General features: G+C 38.7%; 1 protein-coding gene across 1 annotated transcript; it reads left to right on the top strand.

Moving 5' to 3' along the window:
• The first annotated feature begins 2,679 nt into the window (after positions 1-2,679).
• On the top strand, positions 2,680-25,285 carry LOC110371303 (adenylate cyclase type 10). Its single transcript, XM_064038252.1, has 37 exons — positions 2,680-2,795; positions 2,876-3,065; positions 3,775-3,923; positions 4,223-4,498; positions 4,858-5,087; positions 5,351-5,417; positions 6,737-6,845; positions 6,928-7,173; positions 7,577-7,770; positions 8,137-8,210; positions 8,459-8,616; positions 8,879-9,029; positions 9,268-9,369; positions 9,509-9,606; positions 9,705-9,855; positions 10,955-11,093; positions 11,417-11,546; positions 11,852-12,056; positions 16,798-16,930; positions 17,144-17,284; positions 17,596-17,742; positions 18,056-18,159; positions 18,327-18,434; positions 18,734-18,865; positions 19,063-19,135; positions 19,222-19,368; positions 19,695-19,810; positions 20,031-20,203; positions 20,446-20,602; positions 20,944-21,078; positions 21,215-21,336; positions 21,566-21,765; positions 22,124-22,289; positions 22,491-22,638; positions 22,975-23,081; positions 23,536-23,674; positions 24,441-25,285. Exons 1-37 carry the CDS (start codon positions 2,759-2,761, stop codon positions 24,588-24,590), a joined length of 5,304 nt encoding a protein of 1,767 aa, XP_063894322.1. The 5' UTR covers positions 2,680-2,758; the 3' UTR covers positions 24,591-25,285.
• The last annotated feature ends 47 nt before the right edge of the window (positions 25,286-25,332 follow it).

Genomic DNA, 25,332 nt, shown 5'->3' with positions numbered 1-25,332 from the left:
GCAGTTATTGACACTAGTGATTGGTTTGTGTTGTTTAAATGTGCCCTCGGTGATAAATAATCACTAGAGTGAAACCCTTATGACTTGAATGTCACTGTTCAGTATAATCAAGTGAAAATGCTTCAACCCTAAAATGAATCAGTGAAGCCTTGTGTTTGTGTTGTGGTCCTTAAAAACTTCAATAAGACAGTAACAAAGTGTAGGTAGACATTAGTGATTACTCAGAGGGCTGTGTTGAAATCAAAAAGTTAAAGTTTTGATCACAGTGAACTAAAAATAGTGATAAAGTTAGGTATACAACAATTTTTAAAATTCTGCCATTTGGTAAGTATTTTGTGGGTCGAACCCTTGTTTTCGAAGCTTTTTACCCCTGCTAAATGTGACACCCAGTTAGTTCTAGTCACGCTAACATAGACTTCATGACAACCATTTTTATACAAAAAATTAGGAACAAAGTAGGTGTGGACGCAAATAGGTGCATCGCATTGTACCTGTTTTGTTAATATAACAATTACATACCTATCTAGTTAGATATTTCCAGTGCTATATAAGCATTTCATACATTTAAGTACCGTAGACCGTGGTATTTTACTGACGCGGCCCAGTGGGACAATGGCAGATAAAATCATTTGAGTCACGCCATTGTTTGCAATGAATGACTACAATCGGCGATTCGTGTCACCGACGCTGATGCTGAGGCGAGTTGTGACAAAAACATCCTGCGTTAAATCAGACAAAAGAAACTTGAAACAATCGTCATTTTGATAGGAAATTAATTTGTTAAAGACATTTACTAATTTTGTAAAGTATGATTTGTTTTGAAGCACTAATTACCACTTTACTGCCATAATTAAAGCCTTAATTATTATCTTAATAAACACAACAATAGGTAATTAAATAAGTAGGTACGATATACCCACTTATCGTTACTAAATAGAACTAGTAGCCCATCATTAGACACTACCTATTATCATTAATTTCATCAATATTCCTTCTCGTTTCTTGAATTCAATTCATTTCTTGTTGTTGACCATCCAAAAGTGGGTGAAATGAATGAATGAACGATTAACAAGCCATTTTCTTTTTGTGAGCCCTACCATAAATTTAAAATACTGAAAGCTAAAATAAAATAAATAGTTTATGGGGCTCCCATGCAATGCGTTTATTGCATCATTAGTTTTGCTCGATATCGATTTACTGCGGAAGCAACCATTCATGCGTGAGTGCCACTCACTTTTTATAATTCTATGCTGACACGCAGCTTGTTTCATTCCATCCACTTCTGGCTCTGGAAACCCAAATATCATAACTTAATACAATTCATAAGGCACCTTACTAGATAACAGAGTCGAATATCCCCGAGACAACTGACTTAGGCCCGTGCTCACCGACAACATAAACGTCCGTTTCTTTTTCAATTTATTCTTCTTCTGCTTCTTCTTTAAAAATTGTATATGAAAATTCATACATAACAGTTGCTTTAACAAAACTGACGGTTATGTTGCCGGTGAACTACAGCCTAAAGAATTGGGGAAGCCTGGAATTAGCAGATTCTCCACGGGATCAGTTTCGTAAGTATTGTGGAAGTTTGGGTAAGCAATTTAGGTCCAAAATAAGTAATTATTAGAAGGTTAAATATTTAATTTGTCAGTTTCATAAAACACGTTCTTTTATATTTTATAAATCCTAATAAGAAAGTAATATTATGTTCCTGGATTAGTAGAATCCAACTGAAGATGCAATCTTAATTCCCTATTCGGACTTGAGACGAGTGGCTTTACGCGAATGCTCTTCCAGCTCGTTGTTTTATTTAGTCTTGTAAAATATACCTGTAGTTGCACTAAACCTGCATTTACAGTGTGTGTTTACTAACTAAGCGTTTGTACGTGTGTACCGCTTTGATTCTTTATTTATAGGTCCGAAGGTCGACGACCCGAAGATAAAAGTTCGCCAACAAGACAGTAATGAGGTCATAACGGTTATTTACTTGTGTTTTCTTGTAGCTGTGCTTTTTATCAATAAAAGTATTTTTTGATACATGTTGTTGTTACTTGTCTCGAATAGTTCGCCCTTTAAATATAGTACACACCCTGACATTCTTTCTTGGAAGGTGTATGAGAAAGGTATAACAAACATACAAGTTTTGCGCACAGATAGTGATCTCACTAGATCAAATCGATAAATTTTAGCGCTGGCCAGTAATAGATATCTATCGAAAGAGAGATTGCCTAGATGTAAAAAACATGCAAGTTTAGAATTTAGTTACAATGCTCCTCTCTGATGGACGAGCTGCCGAGAGCTGGAAATGCTAATACCTGAATAAGGAGTAGATATTATTTGGGGAGGTCGATCGATGACAATACCTAGTGATCAAGAAGAAAGTACCTGGATACTTGAACCTACACACATTAACTACATTACATGCTTCTAGGCAATAAAGACTGGTTTACCGTCTCTTGACTATTTGCTATTTATCACAACTCCACTGAACGAGATATCGGGTTCGATTCCTGGGCTAGATTGTTTTTTTTGTGAAATTCTCGGCATAGTGTGGGTAACTCACACTAATAATACCCTCAATTTTTATAGAGCTGATAAACAAGAGCATAGAGAAGTATGTCAATTTGGGTGTGGTCTTTGGTGACGAGAAATCAGAAATAATGACAAGTTATCAAGTCATTGACATCTAGGTAGTTTTCTTTGAGGTTTTTCAACTGCTGCTGTTTGCATGTAGCTCGTGTTATAACAAAATTGCAACATGACAGACCAGAAAAAGGTATCAGTATGTTCTGAAAGTACGTATTCTTGAACATAAAATATTGTTATCTTGTAGGGGCCACAAAGAACTTACCCTACAAAATTTGTGTTTCTCTAGGCAGTTACTCGAAGTCATTGTTGACTGCTCGTAAAGCTCTTCAAGATAGGAAGAGCGAGACGAATTACGATGAGTACCTGATGGCTATGAAGCGGGTACATCACCGGTACTCCGCTATGAACATGATACCAACTCAAATAGAGACTCCGAGAGCGCGTCGAAGGAAGCAAAGTATCCAGAAGCAAGCTATGTATGGAAACAGAGTGGTCTCACCTGCTGTTGAGTTTTTTCCACAGTGTGGGGCTCCTGTCTGACCTCTGTAGATACATTTTTGCCACTGTTACTTCCGATACTTGTTGAGCCTGAACTTTTATGATGTACTAGTTGCTTCCCCGGACAAAATGCAGCCTATGTTACTCGGGGACAATCTAGCTTTCTAACAGAGAAATTGTTTTCAAATCGGTTCAGTAGTTTTGGAGCCCTTAGGATTTTTTATTTATTAATTAGAATGTATTAGTAGGTAAGTATATGAAGAATATAAAAATAGATAAAAAAGACAAATGGTCAATTCTGTACAGTTCCTACAACCAATTGGCGAAGTTCAAACTCCTGTTACGGGTTCGATTCCCGAAAAAAAATACTAAACCCTACATAAAAATTGGACTTTATTTAACATACTCAAATAAAGTACTGGGTTCAATGCCCAGTTTGATAGTAGAGTAGAGATAGAATACCTATGGGATGGGTATGTTCTCATTGGCGGTAGTAGGTACTCCCATACAAAACATGTAGGTACCTAATTTCAAATTCTTATCTCTAGTAATGAAAACAGATAGAATATTGGGAATGGCCGATAGGACTGTTACAGTAAAGATAGTCCCGACCGAAAGGTAGACCGACTAAAATTATGCTATAGGAGGCATCTTCTTGGTGCACTAAACCATATCTATCTTTTTTAGCCTGGATAGCAAAAGCAATATGAATTCGATGTCAGAGGCGGCTCGAATGGGCATCATAGCGTCCATGGTGCCAGACGAGATCATTTACAAGCATTGTGATTATTCTGTAAGGAGCTACGACACTGCACTCATGTTTTGTGATATTTCTGGTGGGTACCTACCTATATCAATTGTTTGAAGTAGGAGCTACCAAAAGCAAACTGTCTAGATTAACCTATCTTCGAATCAAGTGTACCTAAGTGTTAGTACTGATAACTTTCGCTGGTTAAGTATTGCTCTGAGAATCCTTCAGGCGTTTTATACAGAATAACAGACGTTTATAGGTAGCATGTTATCCGACTAGGCAACTTTATGTACCTTCATATGTAGGTAGAATAAGTAAGTAGATAATGTATGCTCAAATACTATAAAATAGCAACAATTTACTACAAAACTATTAACTTACAAGGTTTCACGGACCTTTGCGAAAAATACACTACGTCTGGTCGCGGCGGACCGTCGAGGTTGACTAAAGTCTTGAACTCCTACATCGGGGCAATGGTCCAAGAGATACTGACTCACCACGGAGACGTGCTCAAGTTCTCTGGAGACGCTTTCTTGTCCATGTGGAAGAAAACAGCAAAGTTGTCTATGCAAGATGTGGTGCATAGTGCAATTGACTGCGGCCTCATTATTCAGAAGAATTATGGACATTTTGCTACTGACGTTGGTGTTATCCTGAAGGGTTAGTTTTAACTTAACTAAGCATTAGATAGGTATAATGGCGCTAACTAAATTCTGAGTTCTCTGGTCGCCATTCATACTTCTACATACCTATATAAGAAGACTAGGCTGAAATTAAGGGGCATTATATATTTCGTTAAAAATATGCTTTGTATGTACTTATAGCTCCGTTTAATCAAGGAATAGATGTGTTCCTAAGCAATAGCTTGTGACATCTACTAAAAAATGTAAGACCTAATAATTGTGGCCAGAAGGTTCCTAGGTAGTGACCGCTATCAGTATAATAAAATCTATACGCCCAAAGAACTATCAGCACAAAAAACCTACCACAAAAATGAACTCTCATCTCCCCAAAAACAGTAAAAGTGGCAATATCAGCCGGTCTTTCCCACTTCTCCATAATCGGGGACGAGCATCTCCTCCAGTCCAGTTCATCCAGCTTCGTGATCATCGGCCAACCCGTGTGGGACGTGAAGATGGCGCAGTATATGTCCAAGTCTGGCGATGTGCTGACTGCAGCCAGCGCCTGGATGTATGTCAATGAAGCTGAGTATTGGACGCAGCCTTGCGGTGATGGAAGGCATACTAAGGTTTGATTTGCTATGGGTAACAATTATGTAAGTAGGGTTACATATATAGACGTGGATGTGAGATCTGAGTAGGGTAGGTATGGTAAATAAGAAAAAAATTACATCCCAATCGAAGATCAGGAAGTGGGTCAAATTAAGATTTAAAGATTTCCTTACATAGGTACCTACATAGTTACAAGTGAAGCTTATTAGCGTGTTTAAAATATAAACTTCCCTTTTGTATAGTGACTGTAGGTAACCGATTCCATTTCTTCGTACTTTAGGTCCTAGGAGTGGGAGCGTCATGGAAAAGAGTCGAAAAACTCCAAGAACATTTGGGAGAAAGAAGTTGTGAGTGCACAATTTATCCAATATCTACCTACTTTGTGCAAATGATTTACATACCTAGTTGCCTGGCTTCAGGCCCGCCGCTAGCTGTTTGTTCGCCCGCGTGCAAAACTGATTATGCCGCCCTACGACTACATACGTTTTGTCAAAAAATTATTAGCAAGCAATTGCTTAGGGCATCAATGCAGTGCAATCATTACCCATGTGGCCCCTATGTATTGAAAGATTGTGATTAACTTAAACTAACGCACTTAAATATCTATTACAATGTTTAAAGTCTGTAAAATATGTTATTTGGTGGGTTTCCCGTTGAAAAGTCAACTTATTATTATAAAATTCATTTCATATGTAAGGAAGCGTGAGCGGAGCGAGCGCGAAAATTTTTTAGTCTAAGGACACAAAACAAATAAAAACTACTGTAAATTAACAAAGCAAAGTCAAAAAGTAAGATATGCACAGAAGTGAAGTGCAAAAGCCGCGAGCGAAGCGAGCGCGATTTTTTCCTTAGTTTTCATGAAGTAAACATATCATAAAAAGCCATAACGGACGTGCGCGAAAAATGTTTTTCCGGAATTGAATGCCTCAACAATTAAACAAAGATAAAATGCGATATCTGACATGGAGCCGCGAGCGCAGCGAGCGCGAATTTTTTAGGGGATGCAAAGGGTGATACAGTCAAAATTAATAGGAGACGACCAAAGCTAGGGCGGCTTTTTCTGAAATTTTATTGGTTTAATTTTGCCGCCCCCTAAATAGCATTAGCTCCACGCTACGCCACGGTTGATCTTAAATCGTTTTTAAGAATCTTTAATTTTGAAAATGTCCTTTCAACAGATGTACCTACCTAACCGAAACCGGCAGTGTAAGTAATATTCTTAGCGCTATTGCTGTGTTCGGAAATATTGAAATCAAATCATTAGTAAAAAGATATTGTATTTTTTAAATATTACGTGATAACTCGCTAGATTTGCCGCCCCCTAGGACGTGCCGCCCGCGTGCTGTGCACGCGCTGCACGCCCGCTTACGGCGGGCCTGCCTGGCTTCCACTAGCGGTTTCACCCGCGTCCAGAGAGAACTTACTCCACCTGAATCAGAAGCCTTTCTCGAAAAATGAGCACCCAAATAATTACTTAAAATAATTTTTCAAATCGGATCTGTGGGTACCGTAGTTCCTGAGCATGTTCAAGCTAATCTCTTACTACATATTTGCTAAAAACTCTTCAACTTTATGATAATGTAGTAGGGACCTTACATATATTATATCAATTGGACCAGGTGTGGTAATGTATTACGTGGATACCTATCTACCTACTACATTTCAGATTCGGATACAGTAGGATTCCCATCAAGCCATCAGCAGGCCGAGACCAGATTCTCAGGGACGACAGGAGACCCTTCAGCGGGTATTATCTTTAAGGAATTTTCACGTAAGTGGTTTTGAATCAGCAAGAATTGAATCAGCTGCGGCTCGGCTACGGCATATACATAAATAAAATACTGACCGGATTTCTAGACTTCCTCCATATCGATTATTTTCAGTTCGGCCAGCCGTGATCGAAGCAGTGAGAAACTCGTGGTCCCCAGGGCTGCGACGTTTCATGGCCACCCCTGTTCTTCGCGCAGTTGACAATGATGAGCCTATGGACTTCCTGACAGAAGTCCGTCGCGTGGTCGTCGTGTTCCTCAATATTATTACTAAGACTGTCACTCCGGAGTCACTGATTGACCTTGTCGATACAGTTTATAAGGATGTATCAAGGTAGACCGAATAGTTTAGTAGTTCCTGTAATGCTTTGCTTATTAGTTCAAGGTAGTAAAGACTTTTCATCTACATATCCTAAATGGTGGTGAAGTAAGGCTTTCTTAATCATTCACCCCCACTCCCTCGCCAAAGACACTAGAATTATTTTTGAAAAAATGAGAAATCAGTGGAACGATCGAAACGAACGAACGCAAAAGTAAGGTAGATGGAGGTAGATGTTTGTTTGTCAGGAGCTTTAGCAAAGAGTAGGTGCTTAGGTTGTTTCTTTGAAATCACCTTATTATATTTATTTACTGCCCTCAAGAAATATTGTTTCTTGTATGTAGAATTTGAGATCAGCTTGAGCTCCAAATACTATGAAAGTTCAGTAACTTCCTCATTTCCTTCAACGATTTTGTAGAGTGACATCAGAACTGGGTGGGCTCGTGAACAAGGTATCCATGTTCGACAAAGACATGATGGTGCTGATCGTCTTTGGGCTAAGAGGTCTGAGCCACGAGGATGAAGCTCAGCACGCGCTGCTCTGTGCCTACGAGATTAAAGAGAAAATGGTTGATGAGAAGATTATAAGCACTTCAATTGGAGTTACTTCTGGTAAGCTATAAAAGCCTGGTCAGGGTTAGGCAGTCGCAATATGCTAAAGTCATTTACTGGTGACTGTCTTAAAAACCGGTACTGGGTGGCCCGAGGAGGTCGGATAAGGCATTCGCTCCTCGTAGAACACTGGTACTCAGCCGCATCCGATTTGGTTGGAAGACGACCCCAAGTGAGACTGGAGGCCGACCGATAGTTGGGAAAAGGCTCGGGGGATGATGATTTACCTACTGGTAACTGTCTCATGGTTGATCTGCGAAACTAGGAGGTGCTGCTCAATGAAATACTAAATTACAGAAACACATTTAATAAAATGCTTCAGGTGAGGTATTACGCAGAAACTTGTAAAATATTTATCGTGTACAGGGACAACATATTGCGGTGTGGTTGGTCACATTTTGCGAAGAGAATACACTGTCATCGGACCAGCAGTCAATAAGGTGATTAACTTTTACTATGACAAACCGATGATGAGGCATAGACCACCTGAACTAATCACAGCTAAACTGCATTCTTCAGCAAAACGGCAACAAGGACAGACCCTTTTATTATATGTATTTGTTTGCTATAATATTTCAAAGTGCTACACCAAATATCCTTGTGTACATTAAGGGCATCGACAAAAATATGCTTAGAATTTTTGGATATCAGAGCAGCAGTTTTAAATAAATTTTTATCCTTTTTAAAGGCGGCAAGATTGATGATGGCCTATCAGGATAAAGTTACTTGCGATAAGGAGACATTTCTTAGAAGCAAAATTGATCAAGAATACTTCAAGCAGCTGGAACATAGACCTTTGAAGGGTATAGCTAAACCGGGACCCGTGTATGAATTCAATCGTGCTGGGTTAGTACCCATCTCAGAATAATGTTAAGCTATAAAGGTCTGTAAGAGAACTGACTATGCTGGTACTAGAGAATAATGTAGTATCAACTATTATGTACTTACACACACACCAACGTCGAGCAAACAAAGTCTTGGCTGGGAGGTCACTTCCTCACTGCCCCAATGATTCTTGATTTAAAATAAACGTTTTTCTTTGGATTTATTCACGCTAAAACTTCCTTACCAATAGATTCTGCCTCAATTCTCATACACTTACGCGTAGGTGGCCGGAACACCCGCCAGGCAGCCGACACCCGATCCTGGGCCGCAACGATGAAATGCGCAAATACAAGACTTTCCTTCAGAATGCGCTGGAACAACAGAATAAATCCTTCACTCGCTACCGTGACCATATTTACGGAATAGCTTTTACTGTTAGTATCTTTATTCTTACCATGAAGAACTGTACCTTCGTCAGATTTTCTACCTGCGAGCTCACTTATTGCTATACTTCATAATTTATGTGTTAATTAATCATTAATATCAGTCTATTGATGTCGGCTGGTCATCGAAGGTTCCCCAAAGTGTACCAACAATCCCGGTCTTACTTAGCCCACATATTTTCTAATTGATTATTAAATATTTAATAATGTTCAATTGAATGATATTCAGGGTCCATCGCTCGTAGGCAAAACTCGTTTAGTGGATGAATGTCTGTACGTCACACCGGACTTCATACGTAAAGAGAAAATACTGCTTACGGAAAACGACAAGGTATGTACGAATTTACTGATAATTTGATACATTGTATGAGTGTTCTTAAAATTTTTATAAAATTACTTCATCTACCTAAAATACCACATGCACGATTTTCGAACCCATAACAAGTCTATGGTTGTCAAATTTTGTACAGGTACCATTTCGTCTATTCCGGATGATTATGGGCAAATATTTCAGAAGAGGCAGTTTACGGACCATGAGAGATAATAAGGAGAACAAAATAAGGCAGAGGTACTTACCTAGGTTTTTGACAAGTTTTAAGTATTGGCTTTTTTAGACCTTAAGGCATGCGGATTTTTCTAACTTGATAACATCCCTACTTCTTCTAGTATATTTGTGGATAAACTATCGCCGCTTCAGATATATGCCATCAACGTCATATTTGACTGCCAATTCCATTTGCCAGAAGATTTCGTATACGACGGTGATATATTATGTGAATTCACTGTCAAGAGCGTCGTGCAGGATTTGTGTAGAAAGGTAATGAGCACATTGCCTCAAAGAGTTGAGGTTTAATTAGAAATTGGTGATACAGGCAGGAAAAGCCTTAAATAAGTACTTGTAGTTTTGCTAACTCATGTACTCTATCTTATGCTACGGCCGCACTCATCGCGATAACCCAAATATTCACGTTATCGCGATATGTGTAGCCAAGTATTCGCGAACCCTTCGGCACTTCGGGCGAAGCTTCGGGGTTATCGCTTCGCTGTCGGTAAACTCTCGCAGATCAAAGGGTTTTATTGCGATGAACTTCGCGGTGCGCGGCCACACTTCAGTCGGCCCGTACGCATCGGCCAAGCGGACGTGTTTTCAACGCTAGTATTTTCTCTATAGTTTTCACTACAGTGCTGAACGAACATGGATTGGAGCAACGAAAAAATTTTAGAATTCATTGCGAATTATGAGACTGAGCCGATATTGTGGAACCCATTAGAAACTGGCCATAAAAGAAAAGATCTCTGCTATGACTGCTATGCTATGACTTTCTGTAGCAATATTTCGAAATCGGTTGTAGACATGCGTAGGAAGTTGAAAAATTGGGCTGGCTCAGCAGTAAGATCAGAAAAAAATTTGCGTATGAAGTCTCTGTGAACAAATTAAAAAAAAATGTTATGGTTTCTTTCTATGCAATTACGTATGCATTGACTAACACTTTTTACTCACGGAGTTCTTGATTTGTGAATATTTATCACCCACTTTCTTCTTTTTCTTGCTTTAGATTTGTTTTTTATTTGATATAGATGTAAAAAATAATTATTTGCTGCCATAAAATACAGAGCAACCGCGGCGTCCATGTTGTTTTTGCGTTTGTACATCGCGATAACATTTGAGCGATAAACTTCGTCTATTTATATGTGGCCACCAAGATTCGCCGTAGCCCGAAGACGAAGTTTATCGCCCGAATGTTATCGCGATGAGTGCGGCCTTAGCATTACCGATCTATCCTTCCCACTCAGAGACATTTAATGATCACTCTTTAGTGACGGAATGTCATACAAATCCTTCACTAAGGAATGGCTTAAGTAATCATTAAATGTCTCTGAGTGGGGAGGTAAGTAACAGTAACCTTCTTTTCTAGGTTTTAATGAACTTATCGATTGTTGCGATAGAAGAATGTCAATTCATGGACGAAGAGTCGTGGCGTCTCCTTCTAGTCCTAATGGACACCAAGTTCATATTATTCATCTTGTCCATCACAGATCCGAGAAATATGTCTGGTAAAACTTCATTTTTATAACATTTCTTGAACAAAGCTCAAAATACTTTCAAATATGAGGAGTTGGCTGCCGCATTTTATCGTAAAAGCGTAACACAATACTTTGATACAATGACATTATGGTTCTACATAACATATTCGACCTACGAAAGGTCACTGATGCTTAGGTCCTCAGATTTGAAAGCAGTATAACAGAGATAGGCCCTATACCACCGGCCACTGCTTAATTTCATCCCTATCAGATAGGGATGAAATTAAGCAGTGGCCTGACATTCGTACTTTCATTTGCCAATATTTTGATCTAGTTCCCTATACTTATTTCAGCTAATGCCAAGAATTGCCTAGCTAACAACATGATACAAAAGGTTAAACTCGCTAGCATCGACCGTACATACCACGCGGCGCTGGCCTGTCAACTGCTAGACGTGCAGGCCATACCAGCAGATTTGGAGAAGTAAGCATTTGTTCTTATTTTATAAATCTCAAAATTGACAACATAGGATATTAAGTTTGAAAGTACTAAACAGCCTGCGACCTCATTCTGCAATTGGATAAAAAATGGCCTATCTATCCTATACAAACAGTCTATTACAGGTTTCGATTTTGTAATGTTTTTAAATAATAGTATTAGGAAAAGATTAGTAGTTAAGGATGATTGACTTTGCTATTATGTCTCTATATCTAGGAACAGCACCACTTAGTTACTTATAAGCAACAGAAGACATTTGTTTTATTACCTACATAGAATATAATTTTCAGGGTGATCGAGAGCGCCAGCGGTGGGTTGCCAGGTTGGATCCAGAACTTCTTGATAGCCTTAGTGCAGAGGGGTGCTTTGACTATTGTCACCTTGTCACGCCACGAGGCACAGAAGAAACCAGGGACCGTGATGCCCGCCATTTCGTTGTTGCATAAAGCCATCGAATTTGAAGACGAAGAAATGCCACGGAAACATAGTTTTCAGGTGCATAAGAAAATGATAATTTGATCAAAAGAGCTATCAATGCCGAAGTCGGAATCCTTGTATACTTATGTTACGTAACAGGGCCACCTAAATTAATTAGGCATATGATCTTCCATTGATGATGGTCGAGACCTTACTGGTTTTATTTATTTATTTATTTGGGACAAACAAACAGTAACACATTATTTCTGCGCAAATAATATAAACAAGATATTATATAAATGTGAAACTCACACCGTTATCCACAGCATATACAATTCATATAAAGGAGATCATTCAAGTCTCGAACATTTTGTACCCAAAAATGAAAGTGCCGGCCAGAGAAAAAAAATAGTAGATTCTCGTAGAGAATAATGCCCTGAAGATTTTTTACTATTACAAGAATCGCCTACAATTAACCCCCAGGCTGCTACTGGACTTTGAAAGTACAAAAAAATCCCACAATGTTTGAACATCACATGCCTCACATGATGTTCACAGGCCTCCTCCAGGAGGCAGGCGCTGCTTTCAAGCAACTCCTGCAAAACCTGAGAGGCCCAAAACATTTTTTTTTTCTTTAATGGGAAATCATCAAATGAACCCTCCCGCTATAGGTTAGCAGCGTGAATGGGAGACTCTTACTGACTAAAACCCATCATGTTCCTTCTTAAGCCCTTTATGTACCAGGGCCATGGTATGTAAATCTTTCGAACAATCCCGCAGCCCCGGCAGGCCTTGGCCCTGGAGGGCCTTGCTGGGGTTTTGCTGACGCCAGAGTAAAAATATCGTAGATTCTGAACGAGAATAATATCCTGAAGATTTTTTACTTTTATAAGGAATGTCTTCGTTTAACCCTTAGACTGCTATTTGAGTTTAAAATGTGCGTACCGTGAATAAAAAACCGAAATCGAAGTAATTCCAGTAATCAAACCGAAGTGAATGTTACGGGAAATAACGTCTACAGTATTTTTTTAACTGACCGAACATCTACGATTACCCCCCCTGTTACACCGTTGAGGCTCTTACTGATTTAAACCCGTATACCCAAACCAGCGGTAACTCTTTCGGACAATCCCACTCACCGGCAGGTTTTGGCCATGGTGGGCCCCACTGGTGTTTTTGCTGACTCTCTGAGGAAGGCATTGAACAACGCTCGCCGCCGACACGGGCCTTTCGTCTCCAAAGAGGCGGAGGGACGATGAGAGAGCCACCCAAAACTCACCGCCCACAGACCCACGCCTACGGGGGCCAGGAGTCGTTCGAAATCCGACGTCCGTGGTATCTTTCACTGTCACCGCAGCGGCTGGGATGAGAGGCGCGAGCTCTCAGGTGTTCTACCGCCTCTAGCATAAACGATCCGCAAAAGGAGACGCTAGCATCCCATTCCCACCTGGCCCTATAGTTTCGGGTGGCTCATCGTCCCTCTGTCTACTTGGAGACAACCACCTTGGGCCCTGCAGCAAACCCTGCCGGAGCTGCGGGATTGTCCGAAAGAGTTACCGCAGCCCTGGTTCATGGTCAGAAGGAACATGATCGGTTGCAATCAGTAAGTCTCCTCGGTGTAGCATAGGGAGGGGGTAATCGTAGACATTCAGTTATCTAATAATAAAAAAAATACTATAGACTTTATTTCTCGTAACATTCCAGTATAGATTTTGTACGCACACTTTAAACTCAAATAGCAGTCTAAGGGTTAAACGAAGACGTTCCTTATAAAAGTAAAAAATCTTCAGGATATTATTCTCGTTAAGAATCTGCGATATTTTTGCTCTGGCGTCAGCAAAACCCCAGCAGGGCCCTCCAGAGCCAAGGCCTGCCGGGGCTGCGGGATTGTTCGAAAGAGTTACCGTCGCCCTGGTATATAAAGGGCTTAAGAAGGAACATGATGGGTTTTAGTCAGTAAGAGTCTGACAGTCCTTCACGCTGCTAACCTACAGCGGCAGGGGTCATTTGATGATTTCCCATCAAAGAAAAAAAAAAAGAAACCGTTTGGGCCTCTCAGGATGGGCAGGAATTGCTTGAAGGCAGCGCCTTGTAATGTGATTGTTCAGACATTGTGGGATTTTTTTGTATTTTCAAAGTCCAATAGCAGCCTGGGGGTTAATTGTAGACGATTCTTGTAATAGTAAAAAATCTTCAAGGCATTATTCTCTACAAGAATCTACTATTTTTTTTCTCTGGCCGGCACTTTCAGTTTTGGGTACGAAATGAATGATCTCCTTTACTTTAATGAACAATCTATGCGAGTAAGATTACAAGACTATTTAAATAACTATACATCGGAATCCTTAAGTTTCTTTAACAATGCAGAACGAAATCTATTTGCTGACACTGAGAATAAATCTAATTCTGCAGTTTCTGAACAAAAAACATTATAGTTTTTGCACAAGCGACGTAGAGGCTCCCGAAAACCAGCATTGGTGCGGCAATGAGACACAGCAAAAAGAGGACGTGCGCGCACCTCTCGTCTAATAACAGTTCTTGGGACATAGTAGCATATTTTATTAGTGATCTCAGAACAGTTATACCTGTTATGGCATACGTCAAAAAGAAACATAATCTCTAGATATAAACGCCTAGACTTCAGGCTCATCAGATTGTATGTGTTAAGTAGGTTTTTATAGGTTGGGAAATTGCGGGAGCACCTATAGTGCATCGATCTGAGGAATTTGCGCTGCACTCTTTCAAGCATCTCAACATACTTATTATAAAAAGGGTTCCATACTACCACAGCATATTCGAGTTGAGATCTAACTAATGCTTTGTAGAGATGAGAATAAGTGCTTGCGTGTTTGAATTCAGTAGCTGATCTCATAATGAACCCATACATACGATAAGCCTTTTTAGTGATGTTATCAATATGTTGATCAAGGTGAAGTTTGTTATCTAGCAGTACCCCTAGGTCTCGCACGAATGGGGCTTTTAACAGAGTTACATTGTTAAGATTATAATTATGGTTTATAACGTTTTTATTTTTTGTGAATGATATCGTTAAGCATTTAGAAATGCTAAGGTAAAGTTTGTTTTGAATGCAGTATTCAGAGAAACGATTTAAATCTTCTTGTAACTGACAACAATCTGCAGGTTTTCTTATAGCTTTAAAGATTTTTAGGTCGTCAGCATAAAGCAAAAATTTTGAGTATCTAAAACAATTTCCAATATCATTTATGAACAAAATGAATAAAAGAGGCCCTAAAATTGAGCCCTGCGGTACGCCAGATGTTACGACAGTAGTCGCCGAGTGAAATCCTTTGATAACAACCCTTTGTGATCAATTACTAACATATGATGCAAACCAGCGAAGCAAATCTCCTCGTATGCCGTTAAATGCAATTTTGGTAAGAAGCAAATTATGGTCTACTTTGTCGAACGCTTTTTGAAAGTCTGTGTACACTGCGTCTACTTGTACTTGTTGATCCATATTGTTAAGAAGAAAATCGGTAAATATTAATAGATTAGTAGTTGTAGATTTACTTTTGACAAATCCGTGTTGTTGTTCTATTATAATTCTGTAAATTATCTTGTGAATTTCCTGATAAACAAGCCTTTCAAAAAGCTTCGACAAAGCAGACAAAATAGATATGGGGCGATAATTTTCGACCTCTTGTTTAGACCCTGATTTATATACAGGAGTTATATTAGCCTTTTTAAATTGTTCAGGGAAGGTGCCCTCTGATATAAACTTATTAAATATAATTTGAAGGGGCTTGTATATACTCTTAGCAGTCTTTTTAAGGAAATAAGGGGGCAGTTGATCAGGTCCAGGACCTTTGGTAGTATCTAAAGCTTGTAATGACTTCAAGACCTGATGTTCGCCAAACGTAATGCTAGTAATAAGAGTACATTTGTCACTACTCTCCTCAGGGGGCAGCCATTCGTTCAAATTTAGATTTGAGGGTTCATAAACCGATTGAAAGTAGTCCATGAACATATTGCATATCTCATCCGGATCACTGGATGTCCGGTTTTTAAAAGACATGGTGGAAGGAATGCCGACATTACCCTTACGATTATTGACATAGCTCCATAGATATTTTACATTCTTTTTAACATTGTCCTCAACAGAATTCAGATAGTCAGCGTAGTTTGATTTGCATAAGACCCGAAATCTATTCCGTAGAAGCGAAAATTGTTCATAATCCGAAATGTTATTATACGTTTTCCATTTCACCCAGGCTCTGTTCTTGTTTTTGAAAATGCGAATTAGTGATTTAGAGAACCACACAGGGAATTTAGATGAACGTGTGTTAGAAAGGGGAGTATAAGTTCTTATAACATTGAAAATAACATCGTAAAAAGTATTTAGACTGTCCTCTGATGACAACCCCTGCAAACGATTAGTCCAATCTATATCTGCCAAATCTTTGTTTATGAGTTCGTAATTAGCTTTGTAGTAGTTGTACTTTACAATTTTTACAGGATTGATTGTCTGTATCGTCGTTTTATATCTTATATCGGCGCAAAAGGGTGGATGATTTTTATCGGGAGGTAACAAATTACATGAAGGTGCATAAGTCGCACACTCGCTATTGGATATTAGTAGGTCCAAAATACGTCCCTTATAATTTATGAAACTTATTGGATGACGAAATAAATTCAGAACCTATATCTTCCATCATCATCAACGTTTTTATTGTACCACTGCAGAGCAGGGAAGGAATGAGCGTTAATAACCACGCTATTTCAGACTTTAAAGCTACCACTATGTGATCGAAAATAATGTGTGCTCGCTGTTTTGCTATATCTTATTTGGCTATTTCAGAGTATCTACAGCATGATAAGCACTAGCAGGCAGGAAAATCATCTCGCCGATGGAGACGGTGAAATGATTCAAGTGGCCGTGTTGGCAGACTCCTACACATTCGAAGATATGAAAGTCGATATGGCTATGGATGGTAAGCACCTTTATGGAACTTAGGGACACTGTTACTTTTCTGTCGCTAAATAGGTGGGTTTTTAACCTCAAAAGATTATTAGGTAGGAAGGATCTTTTAACACGCTTTTCGAAGCGCGGTAGTATGTCAAGTAGGTACACTCAAATCCTTAAGGAGGCCTGAAGAATGTAAAATAAATCTCTACAATTGTCCGCTATATCCTTTATTTTGTAGCAATTATCCTGAAAACATACGACTCATTGACGCCGTTTGAGAAGATGCTACTGAAATGTGGTTCAGTACTCGGCGATGTGTTCTCAAGACGAATGTTGCTGAATTTATTGCAAAGCGACTGTCCTAGGAAAGTTGCTCAAGGTATTATAAGTTATCATCATTTAAAGGATAGATCTCGATCATTTAAAGCATAGAGCCTTAATTTTTGCAAATATGCCTTCAAATCGTGATCAACCCCAACTTTTTGCTGAGTAGGTACCGGCTTACTTACTTTTTCTGCTATTAATCTCTCAAAATCATGATCCCCTCGTCAGGGTTAAACAAGAGGTTTTAGGCATTTACTAACTATCTCAGTTCCGATAACTTTTTTGAGGAATCCCGCAAACCCGACAAGTAGTTCTTAGAGCTAACTTTACTATACATAGACTTACCCCTGTCTGTACTTTTCACAGCTGTAGCAAAACTGTTCGTGATCCGAGTACTGGAGTGCGAAGGTGGAGACTTCACTAATGACACATCGCTGGTGCTGGTTCACCCGGCGCCTGCACTACCGAATCCCAAGCCTCCGTATTGCGCGTGTTTGGGCACTAGACAGCCTCGTGAGTTTCCCAATATCTCTTGAGTTTAGCTGGTAAGATTAACTGGAGTTAGAAATGATAAATGTATGCTAAACGTAATAGTTTGTTGGCTCTAATACGATACGAGTACACGCAGACTTCTCTTTATATTGTTTGGTTTACCTAGCGATGCATAAGGGATGGAAAATGTTATAAGAAAACACGACACATAATTTTATGCGTAGTATGTCCTAATTAAAATAATAAACATAGGAAAAAGTCACAGATTTTAAGAGGTCAAAGCAGATTTGTGGTTCTGTAAAAGTTTTGAAGGTTCAAAAATGTCTGCTTGTAGCAAATTGCCGGGATCTACCAATGTACGCGTTCTGCGGGTACATGAAGTTTCGTCACTCCCTCTTCAGAACGACCACTTACGAGATGTTGACTGAGAGTCAGAAGGTAAAACTCAATTGCCTACAATTTTTTTTTGGGCGAACATTGCAAAACACGCGAGTAGGTAAGTTCAGGGAATTAGGTACTGAATGAGAACTTGACTATACTATCTTTGATCATAAAGAAAAAACTTTATGATGAATAATACAAATTGAACAACATTTTGCCAACAGCATGAAATGCACACCCGAGCCTTGCTATACCTGGAGCGCTATACGAGGCGATGCAGCAGCTGCGGCGCTGGGTGCTTCTCGAAGCTTCTAGGACTGCGCTGTGATGATGTGGGTAACAATAAGCTAACTAAATAAAAGAGATAAAACGAATTAGCTACCTCCATGAACCAAATATACATGAATGAGAGAATTGAGAGATCTATCTACTTCCAGCTACCACAAATAGCAAAGGAAATTCCTTTTGAACGTTTAACTATCCTGACTCCCTCGTTTCTTACAACAACCATCGCGTTGGGGGTAAAATTAAAATAATTTTTGCCGCGCTTCACTGTTCCAAACTGTCTACCGCTGGTTATTTACAATGCTTTTTCTTTATTTTCATTAATCTTGAAGTCTATACTATTCAGGGTCTCATCGAAGAGACAGAGGATCTAAAGCGAACGCGACTTCAGATAAGTGCTCTGAGTGCTGAAGCCAGACTGGCTGGAGAAGACAATGCTAACTTGTACTATGCACACGAGCGTAATACGGACTATGCGGTACGTCTCTAATTTACCTAATCACCAAGACAGAACTATCCAACTAACTAAGGGCAGAATACTAAAAAGAACTACATAATTCAACATTCCAATGAAAAAGAAACCCTAACTCAACAGAGTCGATTCCTGAACTATTGTAACGATTATTTACAGTATGGTTAATTGGTAGAGGAATTAACTTGCTTGTATGTTTTCAGATCACCACTCCCACAGACTTAACCAGCTATGAATTATTGGAAACTGAAGGCAACTTGATGAGTCGTATTATTGGTATCACATTTATTTTATTCACACTGTCTCTAATTCATCATATCTTTAAAGTTTATGTGGTAATTATTTTGGTGGATCTTCTTCAGAAAACCAGTCAATGCAACCGTCAAAGCAGATTTATACGAAGCACAAGCGCGTTCGGTCTTTCTCCTCGTTGGAGCTGGAGAATTGTGAATGCCTGTCCATCCTGTTGTGTGTCTACAGTCAGGTTATTGACCATTGTCGTGGAGCTGGTAAGCAAAACAAAGAATTTTTCTTATTCTTAATTCTAAAAATGCTAAAAATCAGGAACCCTGACACTACTGAACCTGAGGTCACAGGTGTGATTCTACGGTATAGTCAACGTTTGTGTGATGAGTATGCTTGTTGGCTGTGGTCTGGGTGTTGTAATATGTATTCATGAACATGTATATGTGCAGCTGTATGTATATAGTTGTAGAGGTGTGTAACACAAGTTAATTAATAGCTTACCATGGGGCTAAATAGTAACCGACCGTGTGTGAAAATCAAAACATTTGTACCCGTTTTTTTAGACTACAGTTAAACATTGATATTTCAGGGGAATACCAGAAACTGTTCGAAGCGTATATGGAGTACACAGATTTGTGTATCACCATAAACACAAATATACCACAGGCTGTGCGCTTGTTGTTTGAAGTTGAGACTTTCGTTCAGGTGAGAGCATTAACATCACTTTTCAAAACGTCCTTTGAAACAGAGATTTGGAAAATATATAATGTAGGTCCTTTCTCTGTCACTTTTACAGGGCTTACGTTAGAGAAACGGTCAGCGTTTAAAAAATGTCCATGACGTGCTTTTACTATAACTGTAAGATACTTAACAACTGATATTACTGCTCGGAGCCTTTCTCATCAATATTTGATTCAATTTCTAGAACGAGAACTTCTTCCCCAAGAGCCTGAATAAGAAGTGGGTACGAGAATTTTACATGGCAAGCGTATGCTCCTTGCGAGGGATCTGTATGCTGGAGTCCGGAGACTATGACGAAGCCAGAAACCAGCTCCTACATGCTATGAAACTGTATCGCCATCCTTTCCCTACTTCTAAGTGAGTTACGAACTTTAAGATAAAAAATATAAACAGACTAGATTGATTAGATAGTGGTCAATATTATTTTACGATGAGTCCCCAAACGATACAACCAAATTATAAAATATTTCCTCCTTATGTAGTAGCTACCTCATATTTTCGCGTTATATATAGAAGAGTACGACACAATATTTTTTTACTTTCTATGTCTTAAGAGTAGTATTGTACTCAAGTAATGTTACTTCAATCATTATTTTCAGGCACATGGTAAAAATGTGTAACATGAAAGCATCATTCCATCAAGTAATGGCTCTTTATGTGGCTCCAAACCTCTACATTGAACGAGACAGTGGTATCATTGGTCACTTCTATGAAGACATCGCTGTAACTCTTTTCAGATTGTACAGGCTGTTCACGGTAAGATAAATTAATAGAAAAAATTCTAAACGTGAACCCGTGGCAAAATGACGAGCATTTACCATTTAGGTAGTTTTGTTCAATACCAAATCAAATGGAGGTCGCCAAATGAATTTTCATCGAGACTGTTGACAGAAAATCAATGCATAGCAACATCGATTTGAAAGATTTTACGATTCTAAGAGGTTTAACGAACGCGACCCTGACATGCAAGTCGGAAAAATTTTGATCGTTTATTGGAATAATGTTAAGGTGAAACGACTGTTAGCAGCAATAAATTGCCCAAAACATTGTTGTTTTAGAAGCGCTTTTATATTGAGTTAAATATTGCTACTTTCTAGGAATCAAAAGAACCAGCGAATGCAACTCTAGCAGCCAAATGGTGTTTGCACTTCGCACTGCGAACCAACTCTAATTTTCGGCTCCTGTGTGTCGCCTACGCAAGCATGATTGCAGATTATGGGCAAAAACAACAAGTAAATATTAGCTGTAAATTGCATTTTAAACATAGATCTTCCATGTTGCTATTCTGAGTCTGTAGATGATTTAATAGCTAGTCTGTAAATAACTTAACATACTTGGAAATGTTATTTGTTTTTTGTCTCCGCGCAGTTTTCGATGTGCCAAAAACTGGAGAAGAGAGCAATGGAGGTGTGTCGTCGCAAACGCGGACAGTTGGATGTCACCGAAGTGCCAGCAGTCTGCTATCTGTACACCAGCATATTTCTCTTCTAGTTAGTAAACTTCATAACTTAGGTATTTATTCAGGTACTAGGTAGGTTACTAAGGTATCAAGGTGTGCTGAGGTCAGACTTGCGCTATCTGTAAGGTGTCCACAATTTATGCCGTTATATACCTAGATGAGATGGTAGCGTATAAGTAGGTATAAAATAATTAATAAGTACCTTATCTGCAAAGGTACTTCTAACCAATAGAATCTTGAGGGCTGTTTTCCTGTTCTAGCGTGGACAACGGCAAAAAGATAGAAAGTCTCGAGTTTGGGCTGTCAGTGATGCACATGCTAACCAGCCGGACTGAGATGAACACGCGAGAGACCCTCGTGCTTTGTATGCTGAAGCTACTGCTGAGTGACTTGAAGATACACGACATGGTCACCATAATGCGGGAGTTCTTCTACTTGACAGATCATTATGACTTGTGTTGTAAGTATAAAGTGGTTCAAAATCCATTATGAGCTCGTAGTATCACATAAACATAATTATGGTTTTCTCTTCCAGCCTTTCTCTCACTGAATGCCCGTTTTTACATAAACAATGCTAATCTCAGCTCTAAAAGCCTTTGATTTGAAACCTTAATACATCTATAGTCATCTCCTTTGAAATTACTTATGACAACCAGAATCAGCAGATTTTTCTCCATTGACACGGAAATAACATCATATGTTCATTATTTACTAATTTAATTTATAAGGCTCGCATATAAGGCTATAACTTATCAAGCTTCGTGCTCCCGGAGAACTACCGAAAATTACCGAAATCATAATGCTACTTCTATTTTCAGCCGAAACTTGGTATTATTACTATGCAATAGTGATCCTTCTAGATACGGGTTACTGTGTGGAGTCGTACAATACTTGTGAGAAGTTCTACATGAAGAAAGGTGATGCTCTATTGAGGTCCAAAACGCCTGAAGCAGCTTGGAATTTCTTCGTTTGCATGTGGCTGGTGTAAGTTATTAATACGACAAAACATATGTGATCCTGATCATGGGTCTATAATCCTCTTTGTACAAATAACATCGAATATTTACTTTTTTTTAAATAAGTAGTCTTGTAAACGAGTATCAGGTTAGGCACCCATCAAAACTCTCCTTCATGAAATTGTGCTATTTGTACCATATAAATAATAAACTGCTGATGCAATTTTAGAACAATAAGAGTAGGTGCATGGGAGCGATCCATTCTATGGGAGGAGAAGATCAAACAACTGCTATCGATGAAGTTAGGCAAGCATGAGTTCAATATGATGATTTCCATGAGACTGGTAGAAGGCCTTCTCATTACTCTGGTTAGGGAGGTAAGTAATCATGACAAAAGCATTAATATATAGGAGGACAGACAATGAACAGCATGCAGAAATTCACATGCCTGATTCATTGGATTCAGTTTTTTTCTATCAGTATTTCCGTCACCACGTATCATCCTATGACTTCATGAGTATATCCAGAACACGGCACGGCTTCCATGCACTCGTGCAAAGATCGCCTTGACTTTCGATGCTTAATTAAATAAAAATCATTAACGATCAGGAAGGAACACAATTTACACGGTTTTTATTATTTCCGCCTTATTTATAGAAAGGTCGAAACAGATTGTATTTTACTCTTTTATACATTCTTAAATTTTTCGACAGATGGACAACAGAAATATAAAGAAGATTATGGTTTTAGAAAAATACATTAAGTCATTGTTTCAAGATATGGAGAAAGTGTGTGTCAAAACTCCTATTTATCGTACAAGGTGGGGTTGCAACATTTGTACTTGGTCGTTTAGACAATTATATGTAGGTACCTAGTAATAATCGAGCCAAAACAGTACCGCACTCGAAAAATACCTACAGATTTTCGCAGTCTTTCCAAAATTGCGACAAAAAATGGTACATCAAGCATCAAGTATCCTAGAATGTCAGCGACTGACCTTTCAGAGGTCATCACTCATCCAGGAATTTGTAGGTACTCAGCGGGACATCCCCAGAACTGTTGAACTCAAATGTATCCTACTTATTAAATTGCACAATATTACGGAATGAACTTTGATTAAAAAAATAACGTTAATATTTAAAATTACGCAATGATTTTTAACTTAAATTTTTACTACACATTTATATTGCGCAATTTAATTGATCGTCTAGTCTAGTTGACCCCTTAGTTATACTTGAGATTGAAGTTTCTACTAATCCTGTTTCGATTTGCAGGTATTGCCTAATGTTCGCATACTACAACTACATAAGCGGCAGAAAGCATCGGGCATACAATTACCTGAGCAAAGCTAAGGAACTTGCCAAGCTATATTCTCATCTCGTTCTCATTTACTGGGTTCAGCATACACGCAATGTAAGTTTAAACGTCATATATTGGAATTGAGCTAGGTCCTTTGATTAATTAAATTTTATTGAATCGTGTGGAATCCTCTTTGGGAATTCTATCAAAGAGACCATTCAATATGTCTAATTTTGTTTAAAAATATCTCAGTAGGTATATCTCGTGTAGCACATTTTTTTTAATTACCACTAACAATTGATATATTATTCATTGTTTTGAAACCTTGAGACCTGCCTGAGAAAATCTAACTATTCAACATTCATATTTAGAGCACCCTACGCAATTTTTACCGACAAGCGTGATTCACAAATTAAACCAGGTTTATTACCGACTCGATTGTTCGTGTCACGGTAATTTTGGGCAAATTAGGTTGAAACAATTTATGACTTGCAAAGGCAGACCGCGGACCAGAATCTGACTTCATCATGTCAATCATTTAATTGGGTACACCGTTACCGCCGTACTCATTCACAGATACAAGCATCATTGAATTAGGTACCTCTTTTTTCTCCGATTCTTCCATTGCTAGATATTGGAAATGGGGATTAGGGTGTAAATACCCAATATTGGAAAATTCTGTAAGTTTTCACCTGAAAAGTCCCGTTGGCATATGCATACCTACGTACTCCTTGTGAAGTGACTGACTGGAAGCCGACCCCAACATAGTTGGGAAAAAGGCTCGGAGGAGGATGATGATGTATACTCCTATTGAACATAGGAACAGTAGCAATAAGAGTGAAAATGCTATGTTACAGAATGTTGTTTTGTGTACTTTCAGCACTGGAAAGGCATTCTGAACCCCAAGCTCATAGATTACTGGTCGGAGCACGTTGAGATGAACAATCTGTTGGACTACAGAGATTTCGACTGTGAGACAGGCACTATAGTCCCTTACACTTTGCCCATACCAACGGACTTGGACAAATAAGTTTGAGCTTTATATTTTTAACCTAATGGTGCGGTTGTTAGGGTTCCGTAGCCAAAATGGCAAAAACGGAACCCTTATAGTTTCGTCATGTCCGTCTGTCCGTCTGTCCGTCTGTCCGTCTGTCACAGCCGATTTACTCGGAAACTATAAGTACTACAGTGATGAAATTTGATGGGAATATGTGTTGTATGAACCGCTACAAAAATATGACACTAAATAGTAAAAAAAAGAATTGGGGGTGGGGCCCCCCATACATGTAACTGAGGGATGAAATTTTTTTTTTCGATGTACATACCCGTGTGGGGTATCAATGGAAAGGTCTTTTAAAATGATATAAAGTTTTCTAAAAAACATTTTTCTTAAAGTGAACGGTTTTTGAGATATCAGCTCTCAAAGTCGTAAAAAGTATGTCCCCCTCTATTTTTATAACTACGGGGTATAAAATTCTAAAAAAAATAGAGGTGATGCATGCTAATTAACTCTTTCAACGATTTTTGGTTTGATCAAAGTATCTCTTATAGTTTTTGAGATAGGTTGATTTAACTGTAATTTACGGAACCCTTCGTGCACGAGTCCGACTCGCACTTGGCCGGTTTTTTTTTAAGTTGGCTTCTTATTTACAGAAAAATACAATAGGTACATTTTAAGTTTATTTTTTATCTAATTAAGTTAGAATTTTTGTTGTTTCTGTTGTTATTTATTTTAATAAAAAAATGGAAAAAGGCGCATGGGTTTTAATAAA

The sequence above is a fragment of the Helicoverpa armigera genome, chromosome 15 (genome assembly GCF_030705265.1).
Source record: "Helicoverpa armigera isolate CAAS_96S chromosome 15, ASM3070526v1, whole genome shotgun sequence".
In the NCBI taxonomy this organism is placed as follows: domain Eukaryota; kingdom Metazoa; phylum Arthropoda; class Insecta; order Lepidoptera; family Noctuidae; genus Helicoverpa; species Helicoverpa armigera.
Note: the sequence above shows the minus strand (reverse complement) of the source record. Positions and strands in the feature narration are given on the sequence as shown.